This window comes from Marmota flaviventris, chromosome X (genome assembly GCF_047511675.1).
Source record: "Marmota flaviventris isolate mMarFla1 chromosome X, mMarFla1.hap1, whole genome shotgun sequence".
Classification (NCBI taxonomy): domain Eukaryota; kingdom Metazoa; phylum Chordata; class Mammalia; order Rodentia; family Sciuridae; genus Marmota; species Marmota flaviventris.
Window position 1 is genome coordinate 95,334,313 of NC_092518.1, and position 23,525 is coordinate 95,357,837.

The 23,525-nt window shown below is 36.6% G+C and overlaps 1 protein-coding gene across 4 annotated transcripts in view; it reads left to right on the forward strand.

Annotated features, from left to right (window-relative positions):
• The window catches only part of Pak3 (p21 (RAC1) activated kinase 3), an 83,773-nt gene extending 68,008 nt beyond the window's left edge, over positions 1-15,765 (forward strand). For all 4 annotated transcript variants that reach the window (XM_027932417.2, XM_027932425.2, XM_071606023.1 and 1 more), the window contains 2 exons: positions 13,425-13,562; positions 15,676-15,765. In XM_027932417.2, coding sequence (XP_027788218.2) covers positions 13,425-13,562; positions 15,676-15,765 — 228 coding nt within the window. The remainder of the gene's footprint in view (positions 1-13,424; positions 13,563-15,675) is intronic.
• Positions 15,766-23,525: the final 7,760 nt, after the last annotated feature.

Here is a 23,525-nt window from a genome sequence, read left to right on the forward strand (position 1 = left end):
GCCTTATATCTAAACAAGTACTTGCAGGTTAACAAACCACAAGGTTTAGGAAAGCCTACATTAAGACTATGACAAAAAGATCTGTCAGAAAGACCACCCTGTTGAATTCCACTGATAAGAATTTACTTTAACTTTGCTCATTACTCTCCTTGTGTGATCAGGTTCCAATTAATTAATCAACATGTCCATACTGAGTCAGCCCTATTCTGAGCCTATCTCTCCAAGACACCAGGAGTACTTTTTAAGCTTTAATTTCAAAATATGCTATCCTCATGATCTCTTAAAAAAAAACAACATAATGTCTCAAGCTAGATGCCCTTATTTGGGATTTGAAAAACATAGTAATTGAAACCAGGGGGAGATTAAAAAGCAAAAAATATAACATGAGCCCATAGGGAGCCTACACTTCCTTGGATCCTGGTGACCAGGCCATGTGTGGTAAAACAGAAAATCATCTAGGATTTTTAAGAGAGGAATGAAAGAGTGTTCTATTAGGTTTTTTTTCCTTTAAATTCCTTTCAGCACTATCACCTGTCCACTGATTTTAAGGCTTTGAGATGGAAAGAAGTGGAAGGAAAGATAAATTATTGAAAGAAAGAAGAGTGGTAGAATGGAGTGGCACATGCTTGTGAAAAATAATTGATTCACTAGACAGGAGTTGGGTGTGTCCCTTAAAGCCTTTCTAAATCTGTTTCCTTTCTATAAAATAGGGACAATAGCTATCTCATTGAGCTGGCATGAAAACGAAATGAATAATGTGTATAAATCAGCTAGCATGTAGTTCCCAAGAACTTTCCCTCTACACTGGCCACACCCCATCCCCTTAAGGACTGGAGGGTTCTGTACAGTTCAGTGTAATTCTCATGAACAGGCAACACTGAATAGGACAGGTTCAAAGTGAAGTTTGGGGCTTTACATTTCAAAGTCGTTTGCATCTCAAATGTGGCTTTCTTTGTGTCTTTCTTTTGTCAGTTTTAATTCAGCAAACTAAAACCCTGTATGAACATTGCCTGTTAACATATATTTGATGCAAGGAATTGGCTACTTTTTTACCCTGGTTACAAAGTGGTTGGGGTTTTTGCTCCATTCTAATTGACCTAATTTGCTCATAAAATGCCTTTTAAAGGTCAGAGAGTTATTAACTGTACTGATGTTATGAGGTTGGTACCCTTCCAGAGACAGAGAGGAGACAAACTTCTTACCATCCCCCACTGCCTGAAGTCTTTGCACTCTACACAATTGGCCTTGGACATGTTGTTCTGTGGCCCATGGACATTTTTAATGTAGCTTCCAATAATAAAGTGCCTTGTTCCTTCTGTTTGACTGTGATTAAAAATCGAACTCACCCTGTGGATGTGCAAATCAAATGTTGCTGTTCTGATAATCTCAACTTTCTGTATATTGAGGATATATTTTTAAGACCTGTGATTATAATGACCTGATTTTAAATAAGGAGGCATGATCATTTGTATAAAACAAAAATTTGGTTTGTTTCATTTTTCAGCACAAAAAGAGTGCCTCTTTATTAACTTTGTATTCACACATAATGGGGCTGGAGGGTTCTGTACAGTTCAGTGTAATTTGATTTGATGGAATATCCCATTTTTAAATATCTCAGTGGTATCCACCAAATCATGGAACCCTTTGTATGTATAATTTTCTAAACCTTTATCAAAGTTTAAATGAACTTTAAGTATTTAATACCTTTGTATTAACCATTATGGAGCTGTATCAGGTAAGTATTTAATACCCTTTCATTAACCATTATGGTGCTATATCAAACCCTGGATCACTGGAAGACAGTTATTGGTATCAATGCTAAAACAATATCAGTATTGTATATGCAACAGAGATCCTAAATCAATGGTTCTTCTCTTTGATTGCACAATGGAATAATTTGTGAAGTTTTCAGAATCAATGACACCAGATTTCCACCCCCAAATGAAAATGGTAACCAGGACTAGGCCAAATACAAAGCTAGGCAGTAAGCCCTCTTAACACTGTCCACACTCAGAAATAATTCTTCTTCATGCCTCTTTGAGGGTGGTTGTTCAACCAAGAAAGAGCACATTATTATTCTGCTCATATTTTTCCATTTTATATAAAAAATCATAAGCAATAAAAAATTATGAGCATTACTGTCAAAGCCTACTTGAAATCATGTTCTGCTCTGTGTCGTTCTAAGATTTTCCAATCCAATAATACTATCAAAAAAGAAATATCTCCATGATATACCATTTTCTTTTTCAATTTTGCTTTTTCTGAAGATGAAGTTTATCATTAAAATGTGCTAGCTGCTGGTGGAGTACCTAGCACATATCAGTGCATAATATAGCCATCAATCTGACTGCTCATGATTAAGAGTTCATTGCCTATATAAGTCCAGGGAGAGAGGAGGTCAGAAACCTAAATCCAGACCTGTTGTCTACACTAAGAGACTTCGCACCTTTTTCCTTTCCCCACACTTAAAGCACTACACAAATATTAGTTGTTGTTGCTACTGTTATTATTATTATTATTGGATCAGGGAAATCCTAGTTAGCTTGAATGTCTAGGAAAGAGGGTTAAGTAGATTAAAATAATCACTAGCTACTGAAAAATAGCAACTAAAAGGCCAAACTGCATCTAGTTTCCTCTAACCACTGGAACCTGTGCTGTGGATTGGAATGTCTGGATTTGATGGCGCATGCTCATTTGGAATTAAAGTCAGACATAAACTTCCTGAGCACCAGAGAAGCAAGCATACTTTGCTAGCACTCAGTCAATATTGTTTTGAATGTATTTCAGGAAGAGCTGGGAGCATTCCCTTCTTTTTCCATAAGCCACTAGGGAACAGCAAGGTTTATTGATGGGTTGTTGACACTCCTACTTTGAGGGCAAGCCTATGCCTAAAAGGAGGGGCCAGTTGGGATAACTACAACTAAAATAACTATAGAACAGTACAGGGCTTCTTTTTAATCATAAAAAAAATATTGCCTGTCAAAAGATCGACAGCTCTTAAGAATCATTGGTTGTCAAGAATTCAGCTTAGGAAAATGAAACTTAGCCATAGGAAAGCTGCAAGTCTCATTTAGATTGTAATTCAGAAGCAGACAGCTTAAACTGGAGAGTTATGACCCAGAAGACACCCAAAGGAGGAATTGATTTCCACAGCAAACTATAATCCAAGAAACTCTGACCAGGCAAAAATGAGAGAAAGAAAGTTTGAAAATGTGGTGACCAGGGACCGAGCATTACCCAAGACTGGTATTCCTTTCTGCTTATCATTCCTGAGTCCTTACATGATGGTTTGGGTATGAGCCAGAGATGCATATGCCTATTGCCCAAGTAATTCAATTCCTCAAAAATAAGAGTTTGTTATAAACAAACAAATCTTGGACATAGTGATAGGCATTTATTTACCCACTGAAATCTCTAGTCACATGTTTTTATCCTGTGGCTTTTGAAATCTGTGTTTTTGCCAATGAGAAATGACTTCACCAAGAACATCAAGGTTTTTTGTTTTTTTTTTGATAATTAAGATCATTTCTTTTTTGGGAGGTGTACTGGGGATTAAACTCAGGGGCACTCGACTACTGAACCACGTCCCAGCTGTATTTTGTATTTTATATAGAGACAGGGTCTCATTGAGTGCTTTGTTCCTCGCTGTTGCTGAGGCTGGCTTTGAACTCGAGATCCCTCTGTCTCAGCCTTTCTAGCCGCTGGGATCACAGGCATGGATTACACTATGCCCAGCAATTAAGATCATTTCTGACTTTCATTGTCATTTTGATTTATACCCTTTCTAACCTGATTGTGTCTTTATTTTAGAAAACCCTTTGAGTTCTAATATTGTGTGCATGTACAGATATGTAACAACAAATCCCATCACTGTATACAACTATGTACCAATAAAAAAATGTGCAAAGAGGGGAAAAATAGAAAACCCTGCATTCTGATAAAAGGATACTCTGATATGCCTTAGATAAGCCTCTCAGCAAAGAAAGTTTAATTTATGAAGGCAATCTTAATTCTGTAGCTGCGAGAACCAGAGTTGTAACATTATTCCAAGAATCAAGCTGACCTTTCGTTGTAGCCAGTCTTGTCTTTTGCTTTCTTTATTTTTTGGGAGTGAGGGTTAAAGAATTGCCCCCCTCTGCTCAGATGGCAAAACTCACCAGTCAGTGGCCAATGAATGTGAGGGGACTAGACAAGGAGATTTCTATTATCTCTACAAACTTTATATGATTTGAAGATTGAACTCTATTCCATGTTGGTCAGTCAGGAATTCCACAAACTTATGAAGATTCCTTACTTCTTGTTGAATTTCTACTCCCTTATTGATTCAAATGAGTATAATTTGATTATGTTATGGTTTACTAATGGGTTCCACAAAGCCCAATAGTTAGTTGCATGAAGTTCCTTGGGCTATTGAAAATACCAAGAGAGTGATCACGTGGTAGGGTTCTTGGTTCCACCAGAATAGTTTCTCTTGAATTCATTTTCTATATTGGGCTATCACATGAGATTTACTTACATAAACCAGGGAATCTTGTGGGTTCCCTACTTTGATCCTGTGTTCTTTTGGCTGTAGATAGGCCACAGCTTTCCCTGGCTTTGCCAAAAGCGCCATAGTTTGGGTGAGCATTGTCTTTATGAGTGTTTTCAAAGACATGATCTTCAGAGAGCAGTTCAGAGCTATCTATCTTATCACTTCCAGACTAAATTTACATCTTGGAGAGTAAAAAGAGCCCTCTCATCTTACCAAGCAAACACACTTGGTCATGATGTGAAATATGCTGCATGTGGGACTCAGCAACTCCATACAGATAGTAATCTTGGGGAGAAGCCAATGAAGAGCATTGTAGTGATAAAAGCCATTATAGGGACATGTGGTCTATACTCTGGGGAGCAATGGGAGGAATTGTGTTTTTGTATACAGAGCTGGTCAGCTGATGAACTACCTGTAAAATAGAAGCTGAAATCAGTGTACGTGAGCAATAATGCTTGTTTTATAGATCATATTATAGGTTGTTTTGATCCTAATATGTTAATTTGGAAAAACCCTAAGGTATCAGAGAATTAGTCCCTTCTAATGCTCTCAAATAAAACGTGAACAAATGTATAATGTTAAATGGTGCCTTGGAACCAGAAACTAAGTGTGGGTTGAAGATAAATGGGAAGTTTGGAAGATATATTCAATACGATGGGTTTTTTTTTCCATGATCACTTTTCTCATTTTTAAATTTTATTTTAGTTTTTTAAAAATTTTTGATTAACATGTAATATTTGCATATATTAATAGAGCACAATATGATATTTCAATATATGTATATAGCATGCACTGATCAAGTCAGGGTAATTAGCATTTCCATCTCCTTATCATTTCAGAACCAGAAGAATGTGGCAGTAACAGAGTAGAATCTGGGATCTAGGTTCCTTTAACCAGATTTTCTAGCCTTTAATCTCTGTTTGAATTCTGCTTCATCCCACCAGCCAGCCACCTTCTCTTACATTGTCCTTTGACTTCTGTCCTTGCCCTACTTTTTTGTTCTTTCAGCTTCTTCTACTTCCTGCACCATTTTGCTTTCCTTCTTTTCCTATTAACCCTTCCTTTCCTTTCTCCTTCCCCCAATCCCTTTCCTCTACTTTTTCCTTTTATTTATTTATTTTGATTGGTACCTTACAGTTACATATAAACTTGGAATGCACTGGAATATAGTCACACATGCACATAGCATAATTTGGATAACACTTTGTTCCCAAGTTCTTCCCCTTTTCCTCTCCTGCTCCCTCCCCTTTGGTTCCCTGCTTCTGCTCTACTGTTCTCCCTTCTATTTTCCTGAGGTTCCCTTTTATATTCCATTTTTCTCTCTCTAGCTTCAACTATGAGAAAACATTCAACCATTGACTCTCTGAGGCTTGAGTACTACTTGGGATGCCATTGGTTGCCTCATGAACACAAGTATCCTGCTCTGCATTTCTTAACAAGAGATTAGAATGAACACATGCTTTGTCAGAGTCATCTGGTATTTATTTTATGGCATTAGCCAGTCCTTTGTGCTTGAAAATAGTACTCTAAAGCTAGGCTAGCACCTAATCAGTCAGCACTACCTAATTACCTTTTATTATCAACCTATAATAGGATAGATCTATAATAAGTTCATTTAAATGGCTTTTTAAGGATCAAACAACAAAGCACAACAACAATAAAGCCCTCCTCCCATAATTTGGAGACAGCTTCTATGCAAACAAGTAGGAAGCTAAATTAGACCACATTGCTGTCACACTGGACTATTAAGTTGAATAAGTTCAAGTATGGAATATAGTGTTTGTTACAATATGGTGATTTTTTTTGCAGGTTGTGCTCCATTCACTCTGTACTTAGGAAATAAAAAAAAGAAATGTCAGGGCCCTTCATGAAATCCATAAACACATCAGAAGCAGCAATACACTCTGGCCTTTAACCTCTGAAATCCCAGGTCATGAGCAAACTTAGTCAGAAGGTGTCAAGTCACTCATTGCCAAATCTTGCTCATAAAACACTCAAAGTTAGTTGAAAATTCTAACATAAGAAAGGAACCAGAGAGCAGTAGGCTGCAGGGAACAGCGAGAGTACAAGCTGCATAAAGACCATCAATACATACACACTAAGGATATAGTATGCATCCTCCCTAACTTGGTATGTGCCCTTTTGTTCCACATTTCCAAACAGGTGAAGAGTGACTGACTGCAGAAGGACCATTTCCTTTGTACTGGTAGAGGTGAATCAAGCAAACCAGTTGTTCATGCACAACATGCCTGCTTGTTTGCTTGCTTGCTTCTTCTTTCTTTCTTTTCTTTTCTTTCTTTCTTTTTTTTTTTTTTTTTTGGTGACATCCCTAGCTTTTTTATTTTTTATTTTGAGATATGGTCTCGCTAAGTTGCTCAGGCTGAATTTGAACTCACAATCCTCCTGTCTCAGCCTCCCTAGCCACTGGAATTACAGATGTGCACATCACACCTGGCTGCCTCATTTCTTGATAAGCCCTTTTCTATCTCAGGAGAACTCCTACCTCAGAGACTGGAAACAGACTCCTACTTCCTCGATTCAAATAGTGATTCCTACATTACTAGTTGTGTGACATGGGACAAGTTATTTTTCTTAATCCCACAGGACTGTTTTTTTATCTGTTGATTGGGGAATCATGATAGTCTACCTCAGGGGCTTGATGTGTTGATTGAATTAAATAATAGTAATCATTCAATAAATTTTATCTGTCAAAACTTATCATGAACATATTTATACAGATATTAAGATATAGATAAATAGTCGTTTTGCATTTATGGTTCAGTTACATTGTATGTTCAAAAGATTTTTGTGGACTAGACTAGGAGCCCACTCATCCTGTATAATATGATTTCCATGGGAAAATGTTTTTGGAGTCCCAAATATTCAGGTTGCCACACCCTATCCTCTTTTAAAGTGAGTCTTTAGTATTGGTGCTGAGGTCTCTTGTAGTTGCTAATACATTTCCATGTATGCCCCCTGGTTTGTTTTCTGATGTCTTAACCTAAACTTTATAAACTGTTATAATGAACTGAAGTCACAAACTAAAGCTTTTTAATTAAATGGTTAGTCCTGTTGCAAAACTGCCTTAATGAAAATTTATTAGGTACATATGGATTGTTTTGAGACTTCTTTGGAGAAATGTGGTAACTTCTATAATGACTGCTTTGATCTTTCTTAACTGAGGAAATTGCCAATAAGGTAAATTGAATTATTTCTTCAACTGAATGAACTAGTTTTCTGTTAGTACTTAGGTAAATTCAGTTGCATATGGGTCAGTGAAAACTTTAGTGTTTTGTATGTTGTTGCTAAGATATTTAGAGTTATCATTGCAGAATTCTAGAATATTAGAAACTTCTAGGTAATATGTATATCAGAATGAAGAATGCCACCAGTTTTGGGCCAATCATAGTATTTGTCATAAGGTCAGTAAATCATGGGGCCTATATAGTCTCACATGAGAAAGACAATAGATTTTGCTTAATAATCTAACAGTATAACCAACAGTACATTCTCTGCTCAAGGTCAGCCAGAGAAGATAAATTTCTGAATTAAGTTTCAAGTCCCAGGAAGAACTTGTTCTCTCCCCTTTCTCTCTGCATTTGTTTGCACCAGACTTATTGTGGCCATCTTTCTCCAGGTCTCCCCCTTTTGATGGTATCTCCTTATGTGCTCTGTTCATCGAGCGCTTTTTCAGTGTGGAAACTGAGTCATGGCTAGTGAAAAGTTATCACATGCCAATACTGATCAACTCAGAAAAGGTGCTTTATTTCATTGTCTGCCTATCTTACATTTTTAACAAATTACTTTAGGTTCTTAGCTTTCATACTCTATATTAGTCTGTTATATTCTCAGATCAGTTAAATTTGTACTTTTTTGGCTTTCATTTCATTCAGCAACAAAAACATTTATGGAGCACTTATTTTGAGCAAACTGCTACAAAATCAGAGAGGATCATGACACACTTTATATCTTCCTCAGACTTCCAGTTCAGAAGGGAAGGCAAACCTGTAAACAAGTAACAAGTATTCATAATATGATGTAAAATACACACATGAATGAACAAAGGTTATGTGCTTAGAAGCATAAATAAATAGAGAAAAGCAAAATTTATTTGATTGAAACAGAGATGGGGGGACAGATCCTAGAAACTCTAGTCTCTCACTTTCCTTCCTCTTTTTCCTCTTAACTATTCTTCAGGGTGAATGTTGGACAGCACAGTTTGAAAACCCCATATTTGTGGATCATAGGTGACCATGAAAAAATTGTAAGCAAAGAAATGATTAGATTGTTAAGGGTGTGGACTGAAGAATGAAAAGAGTTGATTAAGGAAAACCAATTAGGCAGTTATTAGAACTGTCTAAGAGAAGCCCGACCTTAAGCAAAGACAATGGGGAAAGGGAGAAGTGGATGGGTATGAAAGATATCTCTAAGGGTTGCATTAATGGAACCTAGTAGACTGATTATAACAAGGGTGGGGTAGGTTACTGGGTGAAGAATAACAACTCAAGGATGATTCTGCCTTCTTACTTAATTCGAAACGGCCAACTCTATGAGAAATCTCTAGTCTAATTTCTAATTGCTCATTTTCTTTGAAATTTCACTAACTCAGATAAAGCCAACATATGATCACTCATGCCCAGATTTAATTTCTTCAGTCTTTCTTCATGTAAGACTTGACTTCTGGCAAAATCCTTTTTACTGTCATTGTTTTGTTGGCTACAACTAACTGTATTTGTGTCTCATTAGCAAGGCAGTGGGTAGCAATTTTCTTTTTTACTAAGATAGTCCCCAACTTACACAGAGGATGTGTTCCAAAAGTTCATTTTTTTAGTTAATTATTTGGAACCCAGAGTGCATTTTCCCATAGAAGCAGCATTATACTTAGTGATCAGGTTCCCAGGCCAGTCCACAAAGGCCAGTTTCACCCATAATATAACTGAAAGTGTGGATATTTGCGATGGAAATTAGTTGGAAATAATACTGTTGCAATTAAAAGGAAAACAATAGTTGAAAAAGGAATAGTCTGGGTTTTTGTTTCCCTCAAAGGGTAGTGCTTTATGAAAAGCAGGTTTAATCCTAGGAAGACAAAATGAAATAGATGAGGATTTTTGTGTAAATTGAACACCATGGCTTTTAAGTTTATTTTTTCAGTAATGTTTTAGAGTTTTTTTAAAACTAATAAAAGCAGTCATGTTCATTGCAGAAAATTTGGAAAACTGAAAAATACATTTTAAAAAATTAAGTCACCAATAACCCTACCATGGAAAGAAAATGACTGTTAACATGTTGGTGTGTTTCAACCTTTTTCTTAGTACATGTATTTTTTTTAATCGGTTGAACAGCAGTAGTTACATTGTATCCACATGATGAACAACAGTTGATGAAATGCAGTCTTTAAAATGATATTTATTAGCAATTTTTTGAACTGTGAAAAAAATATTTATGATATAATGTTGAGTATGCATAGATTGGGGATGAGGGAGTGTCAGATCAATACTCACCAACCAGGACTGGAGTCAGCTCTTAAGCAATCAACCAGTACTCTCTATTATCAGCCCCAGCCTCCAACAAATCCACAGCCAGATTTTTTGTAGAAGTTCTGAATAGGACATGTGTGTTCTTTGAAGTGCAGTACAGGTTCATAACACTAGTTCTTTATTACTTCTCATTTTCCTTCAAATTACAGTGTTTTCTTCTCCCTAGATGCTCTATATCACTAGCACTCCTAAGGCTTAACAACTATGATTAAGGTCATTTTTAATTCGTAAATGGAATGGAAAGAGGAGCATACACTTCCTGAGGTAATTAGGTATGGATTGAACAGAGATGAGAAGAACTTGGGTAGCAAAGATGTGCATGTACTTGTAAGGAAGAAGATTATATGGAATAGAATGTATTCAGTTAAGAATGAGGAAAGAAAAGTGAGAAAAAAATAGTATGGTGTGCATATAGACCCAGAGAGAGTGGAAAACACCTTGAAAAGGGGAAAAAAGGTTTGTTTGTTTAGGACTAGGCTTGGCTTTAGAGCAGGAAAAAAAAGTAGGTAAAAAACAGTAATTTGGGGGGAGTTGTAACCAGCCGAAGTTAAGAGTTTTAGGAGGCAGTAAATGTACCATGCAGTAACTGATTTTCTTATAATAAGGGAACAAAAATGGTTTGTGAGAACAGGTGCTTCAAGCACTAAACATCTGCGAATTAAAACACTTTGAACTTAATATATCTGTTAAAACTGTGCATCAATTGATTTTAGCCCATTCACTGTTTTCCTAAAAGCAGTTTGTGCATCCCATCTCCTTTTAGTTAAGAGTTGTATTTTGGCATGAAAGCCCTAGGAACTGCCACCTGCATTTGCTCTTCATCAATTAAAGAATTGAAAATTACGAAGGAGTGAGGAGAGGTGGGGAAAAGTAAAGTGTTTGGAGTGGATTGTATTTACATATGGGTATCTTCATATACTAAGAACAACCCAAACATTCCTTGCACTCTGTTGAAACTAAGGACATTCTAAGTCTCACACACTGTTATGCAAGAGAGTCTCCTATGGAATGTTGTGACTCTTAAATTAGTGTGCTTATGATGCAGAGATTCTAATTTATCAAATCCTAGCTGAGCTGCAGGTTCTTGGCCAGTGATTCTCAATGTTGGCTGCAAATTGGAAACTCTGGAAAGCTTAAAAATGATGCCTTGGTTTCTCTTGCAGAGATTTTTTACATGATTGGTATTGGAATGAGAATTGGGCATGAGGACTTTTTTTTTTAATCTCCCTAGGTGATTCTAATCATGCAGAAAACCTGAGAACCTCTAGTTCGATCCATTATTAAATATCAGGGTGGATTAAAACAGTTCTCAAAATTTGGTTCTGGAACCAGCAGCATCAAACAGGACGCTTGTTAGAGATGCAAATTCTTTGATCCTTCCTTTCCCATTTACTGAATCAAAAACTCAGGGTGGGGGTGGCCCAGGAGCCCATGTTTTAACAAGCCCTCCAGGTGATTCTTGTGGGTGCTAGAAGTTGATAGTCCCCAGATTACTTAAGTCCTTCCTAACTCTTTCTAATGGACATCTACCTGCAGGGGTTGCTGGTAAGGAAAAGAGCTCTACTTACTGCTCTGGGAAATGACTTTGATAGAAATACCTGCAATAATAATATTAGGCTCCATGCAGGGGAAAGGTAAAAGGGGATGATAATTTTCTGCAAAGCCCAAGTAAGTTCAGGAGGTTGCATATCTTCTTAAAAGTGAGAGAGCTGGTCACATGAGCAAGCATATCCCTCCCTTGTGGCAGTACCTACAGGCAAACTCTTACTTATTCTTTAAGACCCTGCTCAAATTTCATTCTCCTCCATGAAGCTTCCTCTGAACTCTGACGTAAATTGTGTCATTTTTGTATTAGCACTATTTAGATTCCTGTATTAGTTCTTATCTCACTGTATTGTAGTGTTCTAAATGTCTCTCTGACTAAATTGTGTGATCTTTGAAGCAAGATGACTGTCTTATTCATCCTTGGATCGTTGATGTCAAATACAATATCTGGTACCTACTAAGTGCTCTAGAATTATTTTCTCAGCGTAGGCATCAGGAAGTCAGCTTTGGGGACTATTTAGAATAAAAAAATAAATAAAACATGGACTGGGGGCTGGGGCTGTAGCTCAGTGGTAGAGCACTTGCCTAGCACGTGTGAGGCACTGGGTTCAATCCTCAGCACCACATATAAATAAATAAATAAAATTAAGGTATTTTAAAAAAAGAAAAACATGGGCTAGGATTGTAGCTCAGGGGTAGAGTGCTTTCTTAGCATGTGTGAGGCACTGGGTTCTACCCTCAGCACCACATAAAAATAAATACATAAAATAAAGGTATTGTGTCAATCCACAACTAAAAATGTTTTTAAAGAACAAAACAAAACAATAGCTGAATGAAGGTAGATGATTATTCTATTTTGCTCCAGTGTATCTTTCACGCCTGACACCTATTTGAAACAAAAATGTGTTTAATAGATGAATCCTTATTGCAAAAAACATGTCTTCAAAATATGGATTTATTTACCTGTGTGAATTAATCACAATCTTGGGTCCAACTCTCTTCCTTGAAGGCTTAGGGACCTTGATTCTGTCAGCATACCAAAAATTCATGTCTCTCAGTGGTGGCCTTACACATCAAAGATCTCAAAGACATAAGAATTATTAACAAATGTTTCATCATAGGATATATCATCATTAGGTACCAAGACTACCAATGCCAACTTTTCTCATATTTCCTTTCATTATAGGTAAAACTTCTTAAGAAATCTAATTAATATCAAAAGGGCTACAGCTGTCATAAGACAAAAATATTTTGAGTCCTTGTGTCCTACCACATTGCCTCCCATCCAGGCACAGCTATGGTCTAATTCTGTGTAATTTTGTAAGTTTATAATATATTTTTGTTATCCCCCATCTACTCACAAATATTCTTCATATAAGATAAGAAGGTAAAAATTATAATCACCTTTCTCTGCACCTTTTTCAGGTTATACTCAGTTCAGCATGATTGGATATATGTGTGCCCACAACTCTTTATAGTCACAGATTTACAGGCAGATCTTTGGTTTCTTTAGTGCTTCATCCCGTATTCATTGTATATAAATTTTTAGAGGCATAACTTTCAGAGGAAGCTTTATAACTTTATTTCTAAGTTTTTGGGGAATATGATACCTCATTGTAACCTAAGTTACTACTAAGACTAATAATTTCTAGATGTTATAGAAACATTGAAATGTAAGTCACTGTTATTGTCTAAATGGAATTTTTAAGAACCAGAGTATAAACCAGAATGAAATTGATTTGTTCCTTCTGTTCCAACCCACGATCCTAATATGTATGTGCTGAATGGATTTTTCTATTTTTTTCCTATAGGCATTATATCTGATAGCCACTAATGGAACCCCAGAGCTCCAGAATCCTGAGAGACTGTCAGCTGTATTCCGTGACTTTTTAAATCGCTGTCTTGAGATGGATGTGGATAGGCGAGGATCTGCCAAGGAGCTTTTGCAGGTGAAAATAAAAGACAATTGCACAGAGGTCTTCCATCACAATGTGTGACAGTAAGAGAGCTCTTTCAAGAGATATGTAGTTAGAGTTAGGCTATTACCATTTGATTTTAGACCACAAGCACATAAGTATAGGCATGCATCTAATACATGATTGATTGACATGTTACCTTTCTTCTGAGAAGTTGGCAGTTTAATCTATAAATCTCTTTTATTCTTCCTGGAGTCTTATTTTGCAAGGGAAAAAAACAATGTGACCCTCTGGTGTTGCTGTTTTGTTCTAAACTTTACTTGTGCCCCTGGATGTTGTATGCAGGTGCTCTTGGCCGGAGGTAATTCTCTACATAACTATGCAATTATTTCCATGGCATTTGCTACTCTAATGCTTTACTGGTCAAAGCCCCTTTGCTTGTGATGCCAATTGGCAGGCACCTGCTTGCCTGGGTGAGTACCATCCAGTGGTGAGTGCCTCTGTAACCATTTGTCCTTTTCATGGCTCTCAGGGATAACTATATATGATGATAGTTAGTACCTATTATCTACCAAATTATGTACATACATTACCTCATTTAATTCTTTCTTACAAAAACTTTATAGCATGGTTATTATTATCCTGTTTTACAGACATGGAAACTGAGGCTCACAGAGCTCTCGAATGGCAGAGCTGATATTTGAGCCCTAGATTGTCTGAATCCCCCTACACATCACACACAAACAAATTTCAATTAAAAATATGTATCTATTTGACAAAGAATCACATGGCCAGGATTACACACATAGCTTCACTGCTAGGGACTGTTTCTCAGAGACAGGTATCAAGACCTTTAACATCTAAGAACAATGCCCACTTATTCTGTCTGTGACTTTGAACACACACACCAATTAAACAAAAGGTGCAACACTTGCTTATGCACAACTTTCACCACAAAATCACTGTGTTCTGTCCCATCCTGCACAGAAAAATCTCTTCTTGTGAATTCTAAACTCCCTTCCAAATCAGAACCACACCTGGGAAAAAAAATAGCTCAAACAAATCATACCTTGGATCAAGCTATTTGGAGGAACTAAAGAGACCACACCTTCTCTTTTCTGCTCTCCATGACATTTCACAGGTTAACATAGGGCCCTGAAATGTCAAATCTGAAATGACACTTTGTTAATCTACTACTTAATCCAGCTTTGAATTACAGATGAAAAACCTGAACTTTTGAGTGCTTTGCTTCCATATGTTTTCATGCCTCCCACTACCCCACAAATACACCCTGATATAATTTCCTGTTACACCCTCTTCCAGGGATGACTAAAGATACAGGTTCTTTAAGTATAGCTATACAGCTAAGTAAATCATTAAATCAATTATCTAGTTAATTATTTACCCAACAGTACTTTTATATGAACCAGTCAGATAACTGATACAAAACTATATTTTAAGTGTGAATTGAATAGTTCATTTGTTGCATCTTTTCTTTTTATACAAATAAACAAGAATCTTCATATCTCCTTAAGTCCATTCTCCAACGTTAGCCTATCATTGGGCTCCTTAGAGGTTACAAAAGAAATACTTAACAAAATGATGGAGACACAACTATTGGATTTAGCAGTTAGAAAGCCATTGGCTTCAGAAAAAAAATTATTTAGTCATTAACTGAAGGCACACTTTCAAACATAAGGGCTATTCCAGAAAAATTCATCAGTTCAAGAAAGTCTGACAATTACAAACTCAGTGAGGTTTTACAAGATCCCTACTTTAGAGTTTTTAATGATGCTAATCAGTTTCCAGAGGATTTTCATGACACAGATGAAACATCTCAAGGACAAAAGCTGGCACCATGTTTTTTTTTTTTTTTTAGTGATGAACACAACTTTGATGAACACTAACTTTCTTATTTATTTTTATGTGGTGCTGAGGATCAAACCCAGTGCCTCACACGTGCAAGGCAAGCGCTCCACCACTGAGCCACAACCCCAGCCCCTGGCACCATGTTTTTTAATTAAATGATGTTTAATTTGGTACTCAAATACATTTTAATGAGAAAAGGCTGCTTGAAAATGTAAAGTAATATACATGTTGAAGGAAAGAATTCCAGTAATTCTTCTTTTTTCTCTTCCTTTTGCAGCACCCATTTTTAAAACTAGCCAAGCCTCTCTCCAGCCTGACTCCTCTGATTATCGCTGCAAAGGAAGCGATTAAGAACAGCAGCCGCTAGGACTGCACGCCTTACCCCTCACCATCTCCCTCATGAGTAAGACTGAAATAAAACTCTGCTGCAGGAAAGATGAAAGAAAAGACAGTCAAATAGGGTGGGGGTCTTTAACTTTCAAATGAATAGAAACTTCTTATAAGCCTTTTCCTACTCCCTCAGATTATGTAATTTATTTGTAAGCCTGAATCGCAGCCCAAACAGGGCAGCAATGTCGAAGTGGCCATCAAGTGGTCACTTCCACCGTGAAGCGAAAGAGCCAGTAGTGAATCCCCTCATTTTGTGCATTCACTTTGAAGAAAAAGATTTCTCAAAGATGCACATTCCCTCTTCATAGTGTTGTGTTTGTTTTTAAGTTAGAGAGTAGTACCTCTTACATTCAAACCTCCTTCAAAACCCCTTGCCCAATGTGATGTTTTTCACTTGCATTGTCATTAGATGTCCAGAAAAAAAGATGTCAAGATGTTTTTTTAAAAAAAAAGAAAGCAAAAAAAGCAAAGCAAAAAAAAACACAACAAAACAAAACAAAAAAAACAACAAACAACAACAAAAAAAATAGAGCAAGTACTGTGTGAACATGTGGAAGTCCATGCCCTAATAGAGTTGCAATTTTTTATTCTTCTTCTATAGTGGTGGCTTGGTTTGTGTACCTATTTTTCTGCATTTGTATTGGAAAAGGTTTCTTTTAAGACATTTTCCAAAAGCAGAGAGGAGTATGTGTTTTCAGGAAGGGCTTTAAATTACTGTATACCTAAATAAGGCTGAAATGGTGAAATCCTGTCATTTTCACAGCAATGCTTAAGAGGTGGTCAGTTTGTCACACAAACCAGCTGGTTCGTTTTCATATCAGAAAAAGGGCACACTAAAACTGTGACGTTCCTATTGGGTGAGTCTAGGTCCTAAAACCTAGAAAATCCTGATAGAAGAAACCTTACATAAACAAAGTTGAAACTTTCTCTGACAGCCAAAAAGAAAACAAGATATGTGTATAATACTGAAATCCTTGTTGGACATTAAGTAAACAAAGGTAAAGATACCTATTTTATCCTCTCTTGTGCTTTGTGGAACATTTACACTGTAAAATAGGCACGTCAGGAGGGAATAGATTCATGCAACATTTATTTATGATAAAATGATTTATTTTGGCAATTTATAACACTTTAGAAAAAAATTCAAAAGATTTGGAGAACAGAGATATAGTAAGCTTTCAACTCTATATGAAAGCTACATCCCAATCAACATTTGGCTCTGAGCACTTGTTCCCATTTTTCCTGTGTGTTACCAATTTTCTGTTTCAGGATTATGGTGTATATATAGTTCTCAGAGCTTTGAATTTCAAAAGTATGTTCATAAAAATCTTTCAATTCCCCAGTGAAAGTAATTTTGCTTCCTAATTAGATATTCCAAGAAATAATAGTCCAACTGAATTCCTTCTGTGGCTTGGGGAAAATACCAAAAATTGACAGTAATTTCACCATAAATTTATTGATTAAAAATTCAACACTTAGTACTTCCTGAATCTTCTGAAAGTAGAAAAAAAATGTCTGGAAGGTATCTGCATAGAAAAGGATATGCTTCTCTTTTGAGAGTATTAGCAGTTTTATAAATTCTGGAAAGTTTTTTCTCTAAGCCTTTGAAAAGCTAACAATCTGTTGTAGGAGGCTTCATAATTTGTAAGTATACAAGGAATCTGAATAGAACCTATCATCTACATTCACCCACAGGGGGAAAGAGATTAATGACCATAGGCCTCTGTCCTTCTCTGTGAGGTACACCTTTCCATCTAACATCTATGATCCATTCCTTAAAAAGAAAGCACTTTCTTTAGAGTTTCTGCTAACCATATAGTGTACATGTTTATGTTTAGAAGATGACACCACTGATGGATTTCCTATTTTCCTACTGTTGTTTTCTTTGACTATAAAATTTGGGAGGAGCTTGACCCTCTTGCTCCCCTGCAAAAACAAGGTCCACAGTGGGATAAAACAACAAATGTGGAAAAAAAGCTCAAATGGTAATATTAATTTGAAGCATATTATGTTATACTTTGCAAAGAGGTGTTTGGGCCTAAAGTTTTTAATGCCACACTGTTCTAGTATAAGAGAGAGGCCTTATTTTTGATTTATTTATAAATTAAGCTTTTTGTTCACTCATAGTGCCAGGTAATTCAATGAAGTACCTGGGGTGCAAATAGAATTCATTACCCTGATGATTACACCCTTCCAGTAGAAAGAGCTGAAAACCTGGTTGGGAAGCCCTAGTCATCAGTTAGCATCCCTTATATGTTGCAAAGGCCCTTTTTTGTTATTTTGGAGACCCTGGAGCAGTGATCCTTCAGATCACTGTAGGCAGAGAAATGGCTGCTCTTTATACTTTCAGTTTAACATATTAACAATGAGGAGTCAAGTACTTTTTTACCATCACTTTGTACCAAGACTTGATGATATTATATCCCAGTAGGCATTACTCTTACAAATTTAAATCTATGTAAATTTCAGTGAGAAAAGCTTCTAAAACCCTTTCCTTGTGTTGGGGAGTTATGTATATTTCTTATAAGTATTAGAGAGAAGCTGTTTCTTGTGCCAAAATGCTGCCGAAGGATTCACATTTGGTACACTCGAACAACTTGGACTCCAGATGGTTGATAGTTTATTCCCTTTCCCTGAATTTTTTTTCACTCATCTTGACATAGGTGAGTCTATCCAGATCTTTAATATTGCTAGTATGCCCTGAGATAGTGAGGGCACATTATCGAATGTTGATTCCAAAATGTCCTGATAGAGGAATAGGGCAGTGGGAAAGTCAGGGAAGGGTGAGAAGCACAGTAGAGATTATTTATTTAAGAAAGAAAAGAACATTAATGTTGTAGCAAGGATCCGGTGCGTTGTCATAATCCCATGAGGATTTTGGGATGATACCATCCTCTCAAATCAGTCACCATGTTGGGTAATGACTTCGTTCTTGCTGATCTTGTCTATGTGTCATTGTAAATATTTGTGCGTCCATGTTCCATTTTGGCTACTGGATGGCCAAGTCATGTGAAGATTTAACTCAAGTATTTATTGTTTAATTGTGTTATTCAGATTTCTTTCCAGCTTGTGAATTGCACCCAGTTTTTTAGTTTAAACATCTGATCCTCACATCTATCCCTCCCCTGTGAAGCACATTCCATTGCTAAAAGAAAAAGAAATACGAAATTGCTTCCTGTTGTCCGTAAACTGTTTTGATAGTTTGAGATGTTTGTCTATAAAGGATATTTCTCAGCTCAAAGATCGTGTAAATACTTATATTCCTTTGCTGAATGGGTTGTTTATTTCTAATGAGGCTGCCAGTTCTCAGAGAGATTCTATAAAATCACTTTTACATAAAAAACAGGGATTACAACTATGTTAAAATAAGTGTGCATATGGACAAAGACTGGGAGGGAACACAGATAATTGAAATCAGTTGTGTTAGGGTGGTGGGATTATGTGAATTTTTTTTTTCTTTTTGCAATTTTCTTTGATGTTGTTACTTTTTAATGAATAAACATCAGAAAGGGAACTATAGAAACATAGAAAAGATGCCAGAAGCAAAGGCCTTCTGGCCAGAGCCCAGAGCATGCAGGGCACAGATATTTGCTAGTTACAATATTCCATAGGCTTTATACTTGCCTGGGTGCTGAGGTTGGCACACGCTCAGGTATGGCACGTGCTTTCTTAGGAGACTATTATCTACGTCCTAACTAGGGAGAGGCCACTACAAGAACTCCAAATACATTGTTCTGCTTTAAAACAGGCTGCCCTCTGCTTTGGTATGACATCCAGGTGTCTACTTTGGTTACTTTAAGTCAGAGGGATGAACATTTGATTATCCACTTGATAAATGTTTCCAGTAACAACTTTCTGGATCATCTTAACAGATTTTCAGGTTGAATTTTGGAGGATTAAAAGGATAAAATCCCAAACTCTCACCATTTCTTTGTCCAAGAAGATCTTATCATCCAAGTAGACTTCTTCTTTTAGTGACCAATAGGCAAGTCTCAATGATTTCAATAGAAGTTATGACTTGCAATTAAAAGCTGACTCTGAAATTATTAACACAAATATTTAGGATTATCTCTACCTGTTGGCATTCAGTTACATTCATTCCTGTTAGTTTTGGCTTGTAGTGGTTTCCGTGTGCTTCTATATGGATTAATTAAAGGTTGTATGCAGTAATTGTGGTTTTTAAGAGAAAGGGAGACCATCTACCAAAAGAGAAATTTCCTTCCAACTCATTAAAAAAATTTAGGTGAGGACTTTAATAAGGAAGTAGTGGCCTCAAATATGTTACTCACTTTCATCAGAAACAGACCCTATACCTTGAAAATTCACAGGCTTTTCATTAGCCATTCTCAGTGTAAAAGTACTCATGGAGGTGTTTACCTTGTCATCCCCACTTGAATCTCATGGTCCTTTTCTGAGCTACTTGCAGTTAATATTTAGTTAAACAAAGGCATGGCCAGTGGTGCAAGCATCTCCCAGTCTCTGAGCAAGAGGATGGAAATTCAGTATTTGTAAACTGACAGTCTAATAGGCCTGGGAATTTGAGTGACCTTAATACATGACTCTGAACATATATTTGCATGTGGATTGGGAAGGAAATAAATGGGACTTTGGAAATAATGGAAATATTTTTCTTATGAAAGTTTTTCATTAAAAAATTTATTTCTACTATAATTATTCTGTTGGTTAGCTTTTAGTTTTCACTCCTTTTTCTGATTCACACTCCTTTAGTGACCAAATGAATATAACCCAACTTCTCATACATTGGGAATGTCTGTTTAATATTAAATAGTATGTAATTGAATCTGCAAATGCGGGAACTGAGATGCCATCTCCATGTGCACACCTCTGCATATAAGTACTTGTAGCATTTACTGTCACTTAATTTGATTGAACTTGAAAGATAAATTTGTAGAATCTGGTTAGTGCCATCAATCTCCTTTGGAAGCTGCCATCAGGTGAATGCTATCCTATAATACCAATAGTAAGGCAGGAACTATGTTCACCTGACTTAGTACCCAAGAGGAAATTGACAGCAATTCTAGAGAATGAGTCAGATACAGTGGAAAGAATTCCAGCCTAGGAAGAAGGAGACCTGAATACTAATGGACTTTATTACTAACTTGCATTGTGACCCTAGGCATAACCTTTCCATGACTGTTTTCTCATGTCAAATAAGGGTGTTTGTGTAGCTGCTCTCCAGAGTCTTTCCAAAAGCTCTAACATCCTGTGGTATAATAGGTTGCCTTTCACATTCAATCTTACAATGTGATGGCAAATACCACATGCCTAAGCCTGAATCTCTTATATTTCAATTAAAAAATAGAACCATGTAAGATGGAAAAACTCAGTAGTACTAGAGAATGTTGATAAAACTTGTGGCAGACTTCCAGTTCATTCACAATGGTTTTGTTTTTGTTTTAATGTCCTTTTTCTGGTGAGTATTCCAGTTTTCATTTTCCATATACTCTGTATGTAAAGTCTGGTATTCATTAAGTTGTGGCCAGTATTTGCTAATAGAACAGAAATACACTGTCACATTTGCTAGAATAGAACTGTTTTGGGCCTCTCCTTTCCTATGAAGCAGTGCTGGGCCTTATAGAGTTAAATTCTAAAGTGGCACAAGATGGCAGACCCTGTGCAAATTAATGGCTGAGACTACAAAGAGGGGACCTAAGCACTTGCAAGATTCAGAGAGAGAAATGAAGAAGTAATTGCATACTTTTAGCATTGTTGACAAATTTACTTGTTGGAAACCAAAGATAGTGTTTCTGATGACAACTCTCACAGGGATTGGCCAGTTGTATGAGTATGCTGTGGAAAGGGTAAACCAGAAGTTAGTTAGAGGATGGTCCCACTTGCCTGCCTATAGCAGAGTGCCAACCAGTCCTGAGTGTGAAATTCAAGTTCAATGTGTGTACTTTGTGTGGTGTGCTTTATGGACCCGCATAAACTATATTCATTAATGATGATAAGATGTTTCACAGAATCCAATAACCATTAGTGGGTTGAGTTTAAAATCTCAATACATCAGCCAGTAGGAGCCAGATCACAAGGATACTGATGTCTACTGGGATTATACTCATAACTTCCAGATAAAATAAGTTGAGGAGGATCTACATTTTTCACTGTTTATCGAATTGTATCTCATTTGGTTGTGCATTACTTTTGTCAAAATGTGTTATCTGTAAACCCATGTGTAGTGAAATTCTTCTGTAACTTTGGATTAAAGGTATTTATGGTCTTTTGTTTGTTTGATTTTTAAGTAAGTTATTTCTTTTGTAGACATGCTGATGGTATGGTTACATCCTTATGACCTCAGCATCTGATCTTTTAACGATTTTTTTGTTTCCAATATTGTTACTTTACATTGTGGTTGAAGCAATAGAAAATTGAAATATGGATTGTGCATGACTGTCTTGAGTGTAAAAATATTGCAGTTTGAAACTTGGACCTAAAGTATTGCAAATAAAAATGACAAACATCAATGTGCTGATGCTTCTCTCTTCTGTCACCTTCCCACCTGTTCTCCTGGCTTTGGCCATTTTACCTATTGTACAGGTTGGAGGGGTAGACTGTCTCAGATGTTTGGAGGTGACAAAATGCCCAGCTATATAGCAATATAGAAAATGCTCTGTAGATTCTGTCACTGAATAACTAACTGAGTGTCCATCTGGCTATGACATAGAAAAGCTCAAAGAAGCTAATGTGTACGCTCAATGCAGGGCAAAACGCTGGTAGATTCCAAAGACAGATGAAGGAAAAACACCAAGAGACATAATGCAATAAATCATTTGATTTTTATCATCTTTGTGTTTGAAAAATTGTGAACATATAAAGCAATGTTGCACCATGTTTATAGTTTTTGCCTTATATTTGGTGTCAAGTTCTGCAGGTCGCAGAATAGATTACAAACCTACATTACTAAGAACCTTCATCCACTTGTTCCTTAAAAAGCACTTACTGATCCCAGCACTGGGACTAAGGTAAGAGAATCTCAAGTTCAAAAGCTAGCCTAAGCAATTTAGCAAGGCCCTAAGAAACTTGGTGAGAGTCTGTTTCAAAATAAAATATAAAAAGGGTATTACTGATACCCCCTCCCCCAAAGAGCACTTATTGCACTCCTATTGTCTGTCAGGTAACTGTGGACATTTCTGCTAACGTTAATATTTCCAGTAAAAATCATCTCTAAGGTGACTAATTGATAGTAAAGCTCATTGAAAGCCACTAGATGCACCCATTGAGTCACATTTATCCGGAGATTCTCTTGAGCCCTCAAGACAAAAACACCAGATTCAGAAAACCGGAGTTTTATTGCACCAGTATTGCTTGCACAGTGGGCATAGTGGTCCTTCTGAAGCATGTGTACATAATCATATACATATTATATGATTATATCATATCATATCAGTACATACTGATACTATATTCTCCATACATGGATTACCTATCTTACCAAATGTTAATTCATTGTTTTCTAGTTCACTGTACAAGGCTTATTTTTCATTGTATCTCTCCACATTGAAAGTCAAAGAGATCTTTTCTGTAAATATAAGTGGATAAGTGAATTAGGATCTCAAGAATGAGCTTTTGGTCAAGTTCTCTACTGCCAGTGTGCACAAATGACTGCATTCCCTCTGCCACTTGTTAGCCATGCATCTTTCTCACCTTCCCTGGTAGGTTTCCTCCAACTATTTTTCTATTTCTAAGAAATGAACTAGAAATAATTTTTGTGTGTTA